Source organism: Cebus imitator, unplaced genomic scaffold (assembly GCF_001604975.1).
Source record: "Cebus imitator isolate Cc_AM_T3 unplaced genomic scaffold, Cebus_imitator-1.0 Scaffold57, whole genome shotgun sequence".
In the NCBI taxonomy this organism is placed as follows: domain Eukaryota; kingdom Metazoa; phylum Chordata; class Mammalia; order Primates; family Cebidae; genus Cebus; species Cebus imitator.
This window is the reverse complement of record NW_016107372.1, coordinates 7,367,832-7,383,127: the sequence shown is the minus strand read 5'-3', so window position 1 is coordinate 7,383,127 and position 15,296 is coordinate 7,367,832. Positions and strand designations below refer to the sequence as shown.

General features: G+C 38.8%; 1 protein-coding gene across 1 annotated transcript; it reads left to right on the top strand.

Moving 5' to 3' along the window:
• Window positions 1–4,331: 4,331 nt before the first annotated feature.
• On the top strand, window positions 4,332–14,790 carry MRPL44 (mitochondrial ribosomal protein L44). The gene is made up of 4 exons (XM_017529029.2): window positions 4,332–4,598; window positions 7,129–7,597; window positions 11,660–11,838; window positions 13,946–14,790. Exons 1-4 carry the CDS (start codon window positions 4,420–4,422, stop codon window positions 14,130–14,132), a joined length of 1,014 nt encoding a protein of 337 aa, XP_017384518.1. The 5' UTR covers window positions 4,332–4,419; the 3' UTR covers window positions 14,133–14,790.
• The last annotated feature ends 506 nt before the right edge of the window (window positions 14,791–15,296 follow it).

Sequence of the window (15,296 nt, the reverse complement as noted above, 5' to 3'; positions counted from 1 at the left end):
GTCACCCAGGCTGGAATGCAGTGGCCTGATCTCGGCTCACTGCAACCTCCACCTCCTGGATTCAAGCGATTCTCCTGTGTCAGCCTCTCTAGTAGCTGGGACTACAGGCGCATGCCACCATGCCCAGATAGTTTTTGTATTTTTAGTAGAGAACGGGTTTCACCATGTTGGCCAGGCTGGCCTCTAACTCCTGACCTCGTGACCCACCCACCTCACCCTCCCAAAGTGCTGGGATTACAGGCATGAGCCACTGCGCCAGGCCCAGATTCTTAAATTTTTAATTTTTAATGGCTATAATCTGGTTAACTCTAATCAAGAGGAAATGTTGAAAAAAATTATCAGTGTCTTTCAGCAATTGGTACAATGTATATCTAATTAGTGTTTATCTGTTCAATACATGTTAAATCTGTGGAATGGACTGAAAATGAATTCTACAGTGATTTACTGTTTTTGGACATGCTTCGTCTCCTTGGGCCTTGCCAAAAGATCTGGAGACATTGTTTCATCCCAGAGAGGAAAGAAGACTTGGTAATCTCGTTCAGTAGTTTTGCCAGGAGTTCTTTTAAGTCATTCTCAGGATTTTACCCAAGGTTTACACTGCAGGCCAGCACAGTCATCACATTGCAAAAATCTCAAACCACTTTTACAATGCTTTATTTATTCAAAACGCCAAACAAAAGTGTGAAGTTTCAATATTATAGTCATAGTGGTCTGGTACTTTCCCTCTCATCACCAGTTTTTACTTATTTTTATAACCCTTTAAAATATTCCTTTCCCTGCAACAAGCATCCCTCTCTCTCAGATCCAAACATTGCTCAGTTTAGCAGAAACATCAAGGAACATGGGTAAAATGGAAACGCTGTGCTCGACATCTACCCTGGTATTTCCTGAACTTGTTTCTGAAAAATATCTCTAATGACAGGAAAGGGGACCTCTTCCTACAGGGATTAAAGGGTCGGGCAGCTTTTACTTTTTGAAAGGGAATTTACCAAATCATCATCATTCCTGATGACTTTGTGCATGCTATGGAATGTTGTCCCTCCTTTCCATCTCTTCTGCATCTAGCAAAATCCACAATTCCATCTAGACCCAGCACTCTGAGGCCATCCCCTAAGTCTCATGAATATAAAGTATTTTTTATTTTGCCATTTTCATCCAATTGATGTGACCCTAAGTGTATTAATTATCTGTTACTATGTAACAAATTACTTCAAAACTTAGTGGCATAAAGCAACAAATGTTTATTCTCTCATATATTTTCCTGGGGGTCAGGAGTTTGGGAGCAGCTTAGCTGGGTGATTCTGGCTGAGGGTCTCTCATGAGGATGCAGTCAAGGCATTGACCAGTAGGCAGTCATCTGAAAGTCTGACTGGAAGTGGAGGATCCATTTCTAAGACCACTTATTCATTCACATGGCTGTTGGCAGGAGGCCTCAGCTGCTCACCACATGAGCCTTTCCACATGGTTTCTTAGGCATCATCATAACATAGCAGTTGACTTCCTGATAGGAGACTAATCCAAGCAATACAAGGTATTTGACCAAAATGGAAGCTATGATGTATTTTATCACTTAACTCCAGAATTGATTAAAAAAAAAATCCATAGTCTATTGGTTACACAGACTAATCCTGGCACAGTGTAAGAGGGGAATATACAAGGGTGTAAATACCAGGAGGTGGGAATTGTTGAGACCATCTTGTTGGCTCTAACACACCAAAAATGTTTTTACTCCCATAATTATGAATTAAAGTGTTTATAACAGAGTTATACTAACATTGATGCTTTTTTTTTTTTTTTTTTTTGAGAAAATGTTTTCTGGAATAAGCTCCATAAAACCAATTAAATTTCTTGACCACTTTTTTATGCAGCACAAGTATCCTATTTTTAATTGTATTTTCATGTTTATATTGCTTACTTAATGTATTTTCATGAACATTTTTTCCACATTTATTTCCTAAGATGTTATTTGTTGCTCAGGCTTACTAAGGCATTTTGCTAGTCAGTTTTACTATCATTAGTTTTCTGTTGTGGCTTTTAGATCTATCGAGTTAAATTTTCCATCAAGTCAAATTTTCCAAAGTTAAGTTGAACAGATATAACTTTGGTGATGACTGATTCTATATCGCTATGCATCAGTAACTCCAATTTTGTAATTTGAACAGTTTTATCTCTAGTAATTTTCATTCTATGGTAATTATTTCTGCATGTAATTTTCCTTATGAGTTGGATTAAAGGTCACTATTAGGTAGTTATTTCTTAGCTAATCTATGAAGTAGTGGTGAGTAATCTCAGATGTTTCAGAATTGCTTGATTATCCAGGAAGGTCCTATAGCAGAGCTCACTGACTTTGTTCTCCATCTTTCTGTGTCCTGTATTCCCGCTGCCCTCACCGTAATTGAAGGAATATATCAACAATATCCCTGGCATCAAAACACAAAACGTTAAAGTGTTCCCCACGGGTTAAAGTGAAGTGTCAATCGCCTCACCTTCTTCTCTTCCTAAATGCGACCTTTCCCCACCCTTCCACCTGACCTTAACCCACTGAAAACTGGAAAGTTGTTGACATCTGTGAGCACTGATCAAATTAGAGCTAACAGCAGGTGAAAGGAAAATCAGGTTTTTGAGGGCGGAAAAACACATTGGCCTTTTTCTTCCTTAAAGTTTTCTGAGCCCGGATCCTGGAACCAAGTACTTCTCCTATTATTTGTTTATTGAATAAATTTAAAGATGTGTGAGTAAATTTTTAAAAACTGGTTAATTCCTGAGTTCTGTGAAGGGCATTATTAGAAGAAATCTCATCAGGACCTACATTTTTTTTTTTAAATCTGCAAATGATGCTCTCATTGTATTACTGAGAAACTCTCAACACAGATACACCTCATTTTAACTTAACAAGATTGTGCTACAACTGGCTTTAGATTTTTCCTAATAAATTAAATTCTACAGAAACGACAGTTCCCTGATTATTTTTCCCAATAAATTAAATTCTACAGAAACGACAGTTCCCTGTGTTTTCTTCTATTCCAGTTACCAGATTGATGTTCCATGAATTTTCAGTACTTTGCATACATTGTAACACGAACGTCAATCATAACCTCCTTTCACCCCTTCTTGAAGAATTTACTGCAATCAGAAATCCATCAGCTTGTTTTTTGGTCTGTGCCCAGCTCCTCTTTTGTTCTCTTCCTTCCCAAAGGGAACCCTTTTTATAAGCTGGGATGAACCCGTTAGATTCTCCCTTTTGAAATGGTCAAGCTAAGAAACCCAGACTGAATTGTATGATCCTGGTATTGAAGATCTGAAGCTAAGTCATAACGTGCTTTGTGGTCTGTGCTTCAGGGAGATGAATGTAGGTGAGCTGTGTCTGGGGAAGTGAGGAAGTTACCAGACCAATTCCAATAACCACGGAAAGAGGTGAGGAGAGCCATCAGGTACCTGCAGTGGAAATAAATTGAAAAAGCACTCGGTAACTGGACAGAATAGGAGGTTTGTGGAAACAAGAACAATCAAAGACATAGGAGTTCAATCTGAATGACTGCTGGGAACATAGATGCCTTTAAAAAACAGAGAGATCACAGAAAACATTGCCCCTTGAGGGTCTAGATTTCCAGCAGGCAACTCAAAACTGGGAATTCAGACGTCTCCCTTTGTGACTTAATATGTTCTTTTAAAAATTGTACTCTATTAACAGTTTGATAGGAAAGCAGAATTGCATTGTTAAAGAGTGTTAAAGAAGGATTAAACTGTAATTCCACTGTTACCGTTTTTACGTTTCTTTTTTCCAGTCATTTTCCGGACGTTCAAAAATATGTACTATTAAATTGTTTTTAAAGACACATTTTAATTTTGGATAAGCCAACATTTCTGAGTCTAGGGTTTCCAAAACTAAGGGTTTTGGAGACGTGCTGGGTCAAAAATAGAAGTTCGGTAAATACTTGCTCAGTAGTGGCCGGACTGATGGTCTGGAACCCTAAAGAGAAATTAAGAATTTTTCTTTTTTGAAGATTTAAATGTTTCCTTAATCTGAAAGTGAAACAGATTGTTTGCTTTGCTGTAACGAGGGAAGAAGGAACAAGAGAACAATTGACAGGATGAAGCAACTTCTCCCAGAAACTTTTGAGACCCCAACGCCCTCAAGCCCTATTGATTGGAAAGTAACTCGAAGGACGCGAGAACAAGCGCACGCGCAGTGCCAACGCGGCCCCGGTCACCCCGCCCCGGGAGCTGTCTCCGCCCCCGCCCTCTCTCAGTCGCCCCGCCCTGGAGGTTGTCTTTGCCCCCGCCCTGTCTCAGTCGCCCCGCCCCGGGAGCTGTCTTCTCCTCCGCCCTCTCTCCGCGTGCCCAGTTCCGGGGGAAGTGTGTTACAGCGGCACTGCCCCGACTGCTTTCGTTTCGCCCTCTGTCACTTTCTGCCCTGCAATGGCGTCAGGGCTGATAAGACTGCTCCAGCAGGGGCCTCGCTCCCTCCTGGCTCCAGCCGCCCCCATGCTGGTCCCTCCGGTTCGGGGAGTGAAGAAGGGATTCCGCGCCGCCTTCCGCTTCCAGAAGGAGTTAGAGCGGTGGCGCCTGCTGCGGTGCCCGCCGCCGCCTGTGCGCCGGTAGGAGCCGCCTCGGGAAGGGGTCAGGGTGGCGGTCGCAGACTCTGGGTTTCCTTTCCGCGGCTTCGTGCCTGCGGCTGATGCGCCCCTGGGCTGAGCCTTAGGAAGTTTGCGGTAGAGACTCCCGTGAGCTGGCGCGTGGCCTGAGGCAAAGAAAATGGATTCGTGCCGCGGGCGGTAGAGCTCCGGGCTACTCCCTACGTTTTGAAATTCCCAGTTAGGATTTTATCTACTACTGAAAATTGGGAGAAATGGGGCTGGCTGGAGGGTCTTCCTTATGTGGACTTGGGTGTTGAAGCCCCCATCTGTAATGCCTGCGAATTCCGACAAGAGGGAAGAAAGCAGTCCACAACATGGTAAATTAAGGAGAAAAGAAAAAGAATCTACAGCCTGAAGTCTGTCTAGAGTAAAAGGAAAATAAGTTAGCTTTAGATTTTTGCCCTAGTCTTTTTTTTCCTACTGTGTCCCAGGCTTCTTTAAGAAAAAAGTGATATATGTGGGGTTTAAAATCTAGAGCATCATTGAACTTCACTTTCCCTCCAACCAGTTGCCCCAAACTTTCCTGCCCCCATCCTTTGTGTTCCCAATCCCTTCCTTAGTGAGTGAAGAACTTAATCCCAAAAGCCCTGCACAGACTCCAGGTTCTCTTTTCCTAGTTTCTCCCCTCTCCCTGTCCCTTATTTCTAGAAGGGCAGGCACCTGTTTGAATGCATGGGAGAGACCAGAGTGGTGATGGAGACGGGAAAATGCGTTCCCCTCAGGGAAAGGGACTCAGGAGTACAGTGCAGTGAAGTGAGGGCTCTGATAGCCCTAATTAGCCTCGCTCTGGTAGCAGGTTTGGCATAGAGAGACTGGTTTTTATAGCGCCAAATCAGATCAGACTTTACATAATTTAAATTCCTGCGTCTTGCTTTTTCTCTTTAATAATGTGTCTTCGACATATTGTCATGGCATTACAAAGAGATGTACCTCACTCTTTTTTATGGCTCTGTTCTTGGGCCTATGAGCCCCATATTATTGTCATCATAACCTATGTAACAGTGTGTATCTTTATTTCACCTTTGGGGACGCATACATAGTATGAAATTTTGAAAGCTATTAGTACTTTAACATTGTCCGTCAAAAAATGTTAATCCACTTTGTACCCCTACCAGGAGGAACGGTCTTCTGACAGGGAAGATTATGGCAAAAATAACATCTCTTCTTAATTCACATTCCCCTCTTTATTGTAATGTTAAGTATTTTAGACTCTCAAAGTTGGAAGAAACTTCATGGATCTATTGGATAGATCTTATGACTTTCAACCCATTTTTTTATACTTTGCTTCCCTTTGTTTCTTAAAAGGATTTTATTTTGAGTTTTTGGGGTTTTTTTTAAGACTTTTTAGTTCATTCTTGGAAATGATGATGAACTTTTAACCTACTTGTGATATTGATAGATTATTTAATTGCTAATTTAAATATTTCCAAAACCTAAGCCAATAAAATAAAGAATACAGGTCGCCTTTCATATCTGTGTGTTCCACATCCAAGGATTCACCCAATGGCAAGCCAAAAATATTGGGGGTAAGGGATAATGATTTCTCTGTATTGAAGATGTGCAGACTTTTTTTCTTGTCACTATTCCCTAACCAATACAGGATAACAACTATTTATGTAGCACTTACATTGTGTTACGTATAAGTAATCCAGAGATGACTTAAGTATACAGGGGGATGTGCATAGGTTCTATGCAAATACAGGTGTACCTCAGACATATTGCAGGGCTGGTTCTAGACCACGGCAATAAAACGAGTCACATGACTTTTTTAGTTTCCCAGTGCATACTTATGTTTATACTACTCGGTAGTTTATTTAAGGTGTACAGTAGTATTTAAAAAGCAATATATGTACCTTAATTTAAAATACTTCATTGCTAAAAAATGCTGACGCAGAGACACAAAGTGAGCACATGCAGAATTGCTACAAACCTTCAATTTATAAAAAGAATATACAATAAATCTGCGAAGCACAATAGACTGAAGTGCAATGAAGTGAAGTATGCCTCTACTACACCATTTATATGAGACTTGAGCATCCATGAATTTCGGTATCCAGTAGAGTCCTTGGAACCATCCCCCACAGATATTGAGGGATGACTGTAAATATAATGTACCTAGTGTTTATGGCTTGAATCTGAAATTATCATTTATGTTTTGTACTTAGGTGTAAAACATAGTTTCATAGTTAGTGTAGAAATAAGGAACTAAAAGTTAGGCTAATGGGTTCTTTTATATTGAAGAACCAGTTTCCTATGACAATTGGATCAAAGGGAAAATTAATCCAACCGTTTATGTAGAATATAGCGAAGAACTGCTAGTATTTATCTGACTTCAGTTTTAACGTTTAGAATATCAGCCTGGCATTAAAACAAGTATAACCTTTTTTCATTTTCTTTCTGTAATTAATAACATTACAACACAGTGAAAAATTTTTATATCACAGTAACAGGTTGTTCTTTTTACCATCTCTTACTGTCTTTACATTTTCAGTTCAGAGAAGCCCAACTGGGATTACCATGCAGAAATACAAGCTTTTGGACATCGGTTACATGAAAACTTTTCCTTAGACATTCTCAAAACTGCATTTGTTAATAGCTGCTATATTAGAAGTGAGGAGGCCAAACGCCAACAGCTTGGGATAGAGAAAGAAGCTGTTCTTCTGAATCTTAAAAGTAATCAAGAACTATCTGAACAAGGGATATCTTTTTCAAAGACTTGCCTCACACAATTTCTTGAAGACGAGTTCCCAGACTTACCCACAGAAGGCGTCAGAAGTCTTGTTGACTTTCTTACTGGTGAGGAAGTTGTGTGTCACGTGGCTAAAAACTTGGCTGTGGAGCAGTTAACACTGAGTGAAGAATTCCCAGTGCCCCCGACTGTATTACAGCAGACTTTCTTTGCGGTTATTGGAGCCCTGCTACAGAGCAGTGGACCCGAGAGGACTGCACTTTTCATCAGGGTACGTAATTATTAATTGGACATGCTTGAGTTAGACAGAAGGGAAAATTTTCTTTTGTAATTCATTTCTTTGATATATCACCTTGGAAGTGAATATTTCTCCCAAGAAAAACTGCGAAAGACCTAAAGGTTTTTTATGGAAGGACCTTAATTATTCCAGGTGTCTCTTATTGTGGATATCATCAGAAGTGATTATTAAATTGTGAGTTGTGATTTCTGACTGCAAGCCATGTCATCTTTAGGTTTACATCCTTAGGGCCGAGGATACTGCCTGCATGAGAGATACTCAGTAGATGTTTGGTGAATGCATGAAGTCAAAGGACGCTATGCTGAGGCCTGTGCTTCAGTACCAGCTGCTGTTGTACTCTTCCAAGTGTTGAAATCTTGGATTTCGAGTCCCTCTCACGTATAATTCTTTGTTAGCTAGTAGCTTAGCTAATTCAGATTCTTATGTAATTGGTACAACTTGACTCCCACTGTCCTTTTATAATTTATTAACTGGGAGAAGTTGTATCCTCTGCTGTTGGATGAAAACATGAGGTTTTTGTTCACTTTTTGATAATAGAGATTCCACACAACCACTTTTTTTTTTTTTAAGATGGTGTTTCTCTCTTGTTGGCCAGGCAGGAGTGCAGTGGTGCAGTCTCGGCTCACCACAGTCTCCGCCTCCCGTGTTCAAGTGATTCTCCTGCCTCAGCCACCCGAGTAGCTGGGATTACAGGAATGCATCATCATGCCTGGCTAATTTTGCATTTTTAGTAGAGATGGGGTTTCTCCATGTTGGTCAGGCTGGTCTCGAACTCCTGACCTCATGTGATCTGCCTGCCTCGGCCTCCCAAAGTCCTTGGATTACAGGCATGAGCCACTGTACCTGGCCCTACGCAATCACTTTAAGTCATAAAAACAGTCCTGATTCAGGCATCTATCAGACTGATATTCAGTCTTTAAACCAGCATCACATGCTGTTGGAATCTGTTTGTTTAGTTTTGATACCAAGTTTGATAATTTTGTTAGGGAATATCTGTGTTTACTGATACTTCAGACTCAAGTAAGACCTTTCTCCTTCCCTCCCCTCAGTTAAGATAGTTTTTTTTTTTCTATAGAAAGTCTGACAAAGTTCTCTTTGATTTCTAGTCTCTTTATTATAACCTTTGTGAAGTTTTAAAACTCTAAGCATTTTTGGTCACCATTTTGAAATTCTACAAGGTAGTCATGAAACTATGTTGGAAATATTTACCATATTTTAATGCCTCTTAACAGTTCCAAGTAAAGATCTTATGAAACATAGATAATTCACATAGCTATTTCCAAGTCGAGCTTTGATGTCTCCCATAGTAGAATTGACAGGTTTGGATTGTCCTATTTCATTTGTTCATCCACTTAATGTTGAGTGCCTTCCTATGGGCCAGGCACTCTGCTGAGCTCTGGAGCCACAGTCTAAATAGGATTTGATCCTGCTCACAGCTTGTTAGTCAGATGGAATGGATTGTGGAAGTGCTTTCGGGGAGGTATTAAGGTGCAGCGTAAACTCAGAGGACACAACAACCAGCTTTAGTAAGCCTAGGAAAGGCTTTATAGAAATGATTTTTGCCCCTAAAGGATGTTTTGGGAAGACAGTGTCAAGAATGAGCTTCTGCTTGGAACTATAGTTAATTTTTTGTGGCTGGATCATATTGCATTTGGAGAAGTGATCAGAGATGATTGTGGACCTTTAGGAGCCAGTGTGCAGAAGAGCTAATAGTGTTACTCAGAAAGTGGTTTGGGCATCAGTATCAGCATCACTGGAGAACTTGATAGGAATGCAGATTCTCAGGTGCCCCCTCAGAGTACATAATCTCTGGGAGTAGGGCCTAGGAATCTGTATTTTAACTAGCTCTTCAGGTGATGTCTGCATCTGGAAACTAGAATAGCACTCTTAGCCATGAGTAAGTATTTGATGCTCTTGTGTCGAGACAGCTGGAGGTGAGAGGTTTTTAATGATCAAATGTGCATTTTAGAAACACCGTTTCTTCATACTGCTTCCCTATTCTGGGGAGATGAGATTGGAGTATTCAACTCACACCCTATTAGAAAGTTTTAATAATAAATTAAAGACCAGAAGCAAATAGCAAAAAAGAGAAGGAAGTAATAGAAGGTAATCACTTAAGAAAAATTGAGCTTTCTTTCTATATTCCTACTGATATCTTAGGTGATGGGAAAGAATTGTGTTTTCTTACCTTACACGTGGTTATTCCATATAACAGACAGCAGGTCAGTGATTTTTATATATGTTTGTATACATACATAGCCCATAAGGCATATCTACTTCTGTACTTTAAAAGTTTCAAAATCCCCTACTGAGAATGGATTTATACATTTTTTATTTGAGACAGCATCTCACTCTGTCTAGTGTGTCCAGGCTGGAGTGCAGTGACGCAGTCACAGCTCACTGCAGCCTCGACTTCCTGGGCTCAAGCCATCCTCCCATGTCAGCCTCCCTAGTAGCTGGGACCACAGGCATACACCACCATGTCTAACTAATTTTTTTTTTTTTTAAGAGATGGGGTCTCATTATGTTGTTCAGGCTGGTCTTGAACTCCTAACCTCAAGTGATCTTCCCACCTCAGCCTCCGAAAGTACTGGAATTATAGGTATCAGCCACCATGTCTGGCCTAATATTTTTTATTAATGACGCTGAAAGTGTTCATCCACTTAATGTGCGTGGAGGAGTGTTGTAATGAATTGACTTCATTTCATGAACTAAAGGATCTTTTTAAATTTCTTTTCTACTGCCTCCGTCCATCTTGTTATCATATTGCTAATGTTTGTTGATACAAGTTAAGTGGAATATGTAAATTGCTGTGAAAATTAACATTCGCTTCCATAATTTCTATACAACATAATGTTTTTTACTGGCAAAATCAGTTCTGCTTTGAATGTTCATAATTTCTCAGTTATCTTAGTCATATAAATAATTAATACTATGTTGCAGTTTTAAAAGACAGTTTATGTGAAATTATTAAATGATTTTTTAGAATTATTTTTTATTTTTTATTGTTTTTTGAGACAGAGTCTTGCTGTGTTGCCCAGGCTGGAATGCAGTGGTGGCACGATCCTGGCTCACTGCAACCTCCACCTCCCTGGTTCAAGTGATTCTCGTGCCTACGTCTCCCTTATAGCTGGGTTTACAGGCATGCACCATCATGCCCGGCTAATTTTTGTATTTTTAGTAGTGAGAGAGTTTCACCATGTTGGCCGGGCTAGTCTCATACTCCTGGCTTCAAGTGATCTGCCTGCCTTGGCCTCCCAAAGTGCCAAGATTACAGGTGTGAGCTACTGTGCCTGGCTGAGTTTTTAAAAACATTATCAATGGAGGAGGTATTGTTATCTGAGTGCCATTTTACATGAGTTTCTACCAGAAGTTATTACTTCTTATTTGTTAATTCTTTAAATATTTTTTTCTTACCTGTAGGAATATAATTCTAATTTACAAGATAGGCCAGGGCGCGGTGACTAATGCCTGTAATTCCAGTGCTTTGAGACCCAAGGCAGGAGGATCCTTTGATGCCAGGAGTCGAGACCAGCCCGGGCAACTTACGGAGACCTTGTCTCTACAGAAAATTTAAAAACTAGCCGGGTATGGTGGTGTGCACCTGTAGTCTCAGCTGCTCAAGAGGCTGAGCTGAGAGGATTGCTTGAGCCCAGGAGGTCAAGGCTTCAGTGCACTTGAGATCAGGCTTCTGCAGTCTAGCCTAGGCAACAGAGTGAAGCCCTGTCTCAAACAAGAAAAAAGGAATCTGCCTTCTGTGGCATTTTGGTGGATCATACTGTTTGAAATAGGTTTCTCAGGCTTTCAAGTTTTTTTAATCCAATTATGATTTTTGTAATAAAATTTATGTAAAAACTATGGGAATGAAAGAGAATAGCACATTTTTGTCTTTCATTTCCCATTAAGTTTTAAATTTCTGTTAAAAATGTACTTTGTTACTTTTCTAATTTAAAAAGTGTAAAAAATGTATTTTGAATTGTGGTCCTAATGTTCTTTATACTACTTAAAATGTATAAATTCTGTTTTTATATGCAGGACTTCTTAATTACTCAAATGACTGGAAAAGAGCTCTTTGAGATGTGGAAGATAATAAATCCCATGGGACTATTGGTAGAAGAACTGAAGAAAAGAAATATTTCACTTCCTGAATCAAGACTTACTAGGCAGTCTGGTGGCACCACAGCTTTGCCTTTGTATTTTGTTGGCTTATACTGGTTAGTGAAATTTTAATCTTTATAACTTTGAGGAAATCCTAAAAACAGACTCCTCACAAAGCCTTAAAAACAGACTCTTCACATTCCATAACGCATGTTAACATAACCTCTTCAAATTCCTTAATTTGAATTGCATTAAAAGGTTTTTTAAAAAATCTCTTCCCTGTGGCTATTTACTACTTCCTTTCCTGCTAGTTATTCTTAGGAGGAATCTGAGTATTACTAATTGTAGCTTTTGTCAGCCAACTATTTACTATAGACTTTCAGTATGTTATCTTAAATTTTTCTGTGTAAAATTACAAATGAGGCCAGGCACAGTGGCTCACGCCTGTAATGCCAGCACTTTGGGAGGCAGAGGTGGGTGGATCACAAGGTCAGGAGTTCAACACCAGCCTGGCCAGCATGGTGAAACCCCGTCTCTAGTAAAAATACAAAAACTTAACTGGGCATGGTGGTGTGCGCCTGTAATCGGGAGGCTGAGGCAGGAGAATTACTTGAACCCAGGAAGCGGAGATTGCAGTGAGCTGAGATCGTGTCTCTGCACTCCAGCCTGGGCGATAGAGACTCTATCTCAAAAAAAAAAAGTACAAATGTTGACTTCATGTTGCAGATTTAACCTTAATCCATTCTTGTCAGTAGCTTCAGCTGAGCCTAGAACTGGAAAAGGAAGGTCTTAGTTGTCCATCAAAAGGTATAAATCACCCCATGTTGAGAGCTTTTTAGTTTTGTTAGTAAAAAGTTGACCTGCCCCAAATTAATTTCAGATGTTAAGATTAAAGTGTTTAAATATTGAATATTTTTTAAAAACCTAGATTAAAATTTAGGTAAAGATTTTTCTGATCCTTGTATCAGAAAAGACTATAAGTATAAAAGAAATAGAAGTTACTACATGGGGAAAATTGATAGTGTTGTAAAAAGTTTCCTTTTCAGTTTACTCCTTGTTACTTACCTGATTGGCAGACCTTTTAAACATATCTTTTGTCACCAGTTTATTCACTGCTGGTAGAAAAAAATGTACTCAGTATTTCTGTGAATAATTTTGACAAAATGCCAAGCATCTTAACATTTTTTATGTTCTTTGATTATGGCATTTCAATTTTTGGTTGTTTGCCTTAAATTTTCAGACAAATTTCGTGAACAAAGACATTTGTTGTTTCCCTCTTTATGCTCCATACCTTGAACAGTTGCTGGGACATGGTGGTCAGTAAATAGTTATCGAACTAAAAAAAAAAAAAATTAGATATAAATGTGGTATTCCACAAGAGGGAAGTGATATATGCACATGATGAATATAGTACAGTTATTATAGGTAACATTTTAAAAGAATTTTTAATGAGATCAGGACACTTCGGAGAATGATCTTTTATCTAAAAAAAAAAAGTAAGAAGTAGTTTACCATATTACTACAGTGATTACTATTGGGTAGTAGTGTTTTTGTAGATCTAATGTTCTTTTTTTTTTTTTTCCTTTTTATTTATTTATTTATTTAAATTTTTTGAAGAGGTCTCACTATGCAGCCCAGTCTGGTCTTGAACTCCTGGGCTGAAGCAATCCTCCTGCTTTGGTCTCCCAAAGTGTTGGTGTTACAGGTGCGAGCCATCACAGCTGGCCTAAAGTTCCTAATTTGAAATATAGAACTGGTTTCTTATTTGTGTTAAAGTTTAGATGGCAAACTCAAAAGTCATAATTTTTTCAACAGAATATTTTCCCAAGTTATATCACACGTTAAAAATAAGAACAGTCATAATTCCTGATAATATTTTTAATAGTTTCAGGTTTTTGTAAGGAGATATTTGTTTCCATATTCTTCCAATTCTCATCAACAATTGAAAACGTAGATACTGCTTGCTTTTTTGGACTTTAAAAATAGAGTTGTGTATATTTCTAAGGAAACACAAATGTATCTTTGTCTCATTACCATATGTAATGAATTTGCAACAAAGCTAGTTAAAATCTAAAGCTAGTTAAGATCTATCAAAGCTATTGTGTTACTTCTAATGGGTGTTATTGAAATAAGATGTAGAAAGCATAATTGCTTTATAATTGCTTTGTGTACTGTCTTATCATGTTGCAGGTGATTTAAGACAACTGTTTGTTCTCTTTCTAGTGATAAAAAGTTGATTGCAGAAGGACCTGGGGAAACAGTGTTGGTTGCAGAAGAAGAGGCTGCTCGAGTGGCCCTTAGGAAACTTTATGGATTCACAGAGAACAGGCGGCCTTGGAACTATTCCAAGCCCAAAGAAACGTTGAGAACACAAAAGACCCATCACTGCCAGCTAGCCAGCCAGCCATGATGTGGAGCCTGAAATGTGAGAGCAAAAGTCAGATAAATGTCAAAGGTGTTTCAAGCTAGATGTTTTCAAAATTGCAAAGAAATAGGTGTTTTTTTTTTTTTTACTGTTCCTAAAATTAAATAAATGTTAACCAAGTCACAGTGTTTTTGGTTTTGTTTTTTTAAAAGCTTGGTTTGATCAGATTTTTTTTTTTATTATGGAGATTGAGTCTAGCTCTGTGGCCCAGGCTGGAGTACAGTGGCATGATCTCACCTCACTGCAACCTCCACCTCCTGGGTTCAAGTGATTCTCGTGCCTCAGCCTTCCTAGCAGCTGGGATTACAGGCATGTGCCACCATACCCGGCTGATTTTTGTATTTTTGGTAAAGAGAGGGTTTCACCATGTTGGTCAGGCTGGTCTTGAACTCCTGACCTCAAGTGATGCACCCTCCTTGGCCTCCCAAAGTGCTGGGATTGCAGGTGTGAGCCACTGTGCCTGGCCAGATGAAATATTTTTTGACATTTTTGCAAGAAATTTTCCTAAAGTTCTTAATTGTATAGAATTTGTATTATTAGGTATATTTTATTTGCCTCTAGCTTTGAGGTGTCATAATTCAAATATGTGTCTTACATGAATTCTGTCCTGTAAAACCAATAAACAAGGTTTTTTTTCTCCAAACGTTACATTGCATTTTAATTTGATATACCCAGTAATGGTAGGAGGCTGATGAACTTTGCTTCTGTAATACAATTTTAACTAAAATAGTAATGTTAAAACTCTTTGGGAAGTGCATAGTACAGATTATAAATAGGCAGCTATTTATGTGATCCCTAGATTCTAAGTTTAAAATTCTGTATACTTCTAGTATGTTTCTTGTTGAATTTCTAATATAAATAGGAAGAAAAGGCAAATTTTATGCTTTTAAGAAATTGCCTTTACTAAGAAGTTGAAACTCAAAAACAGCTTAAAATGTTAATGGTGAAGGGAAAATGAAGTATGTATCAATTCACTTTAGTATTCTCCAATCATAATAATAGCTAGTATGTACCAAGCACTGTTCTAAGTATTTGAACACATTAAATTCAGTAGAGAGGTTTTCATTTTCTAATCCTTTGTGGTCAGTTCAGTAATCCCCCAACTGCAAATTCCTTTTCATTTATCATTTTTTAAAACTTTTTTAGTTT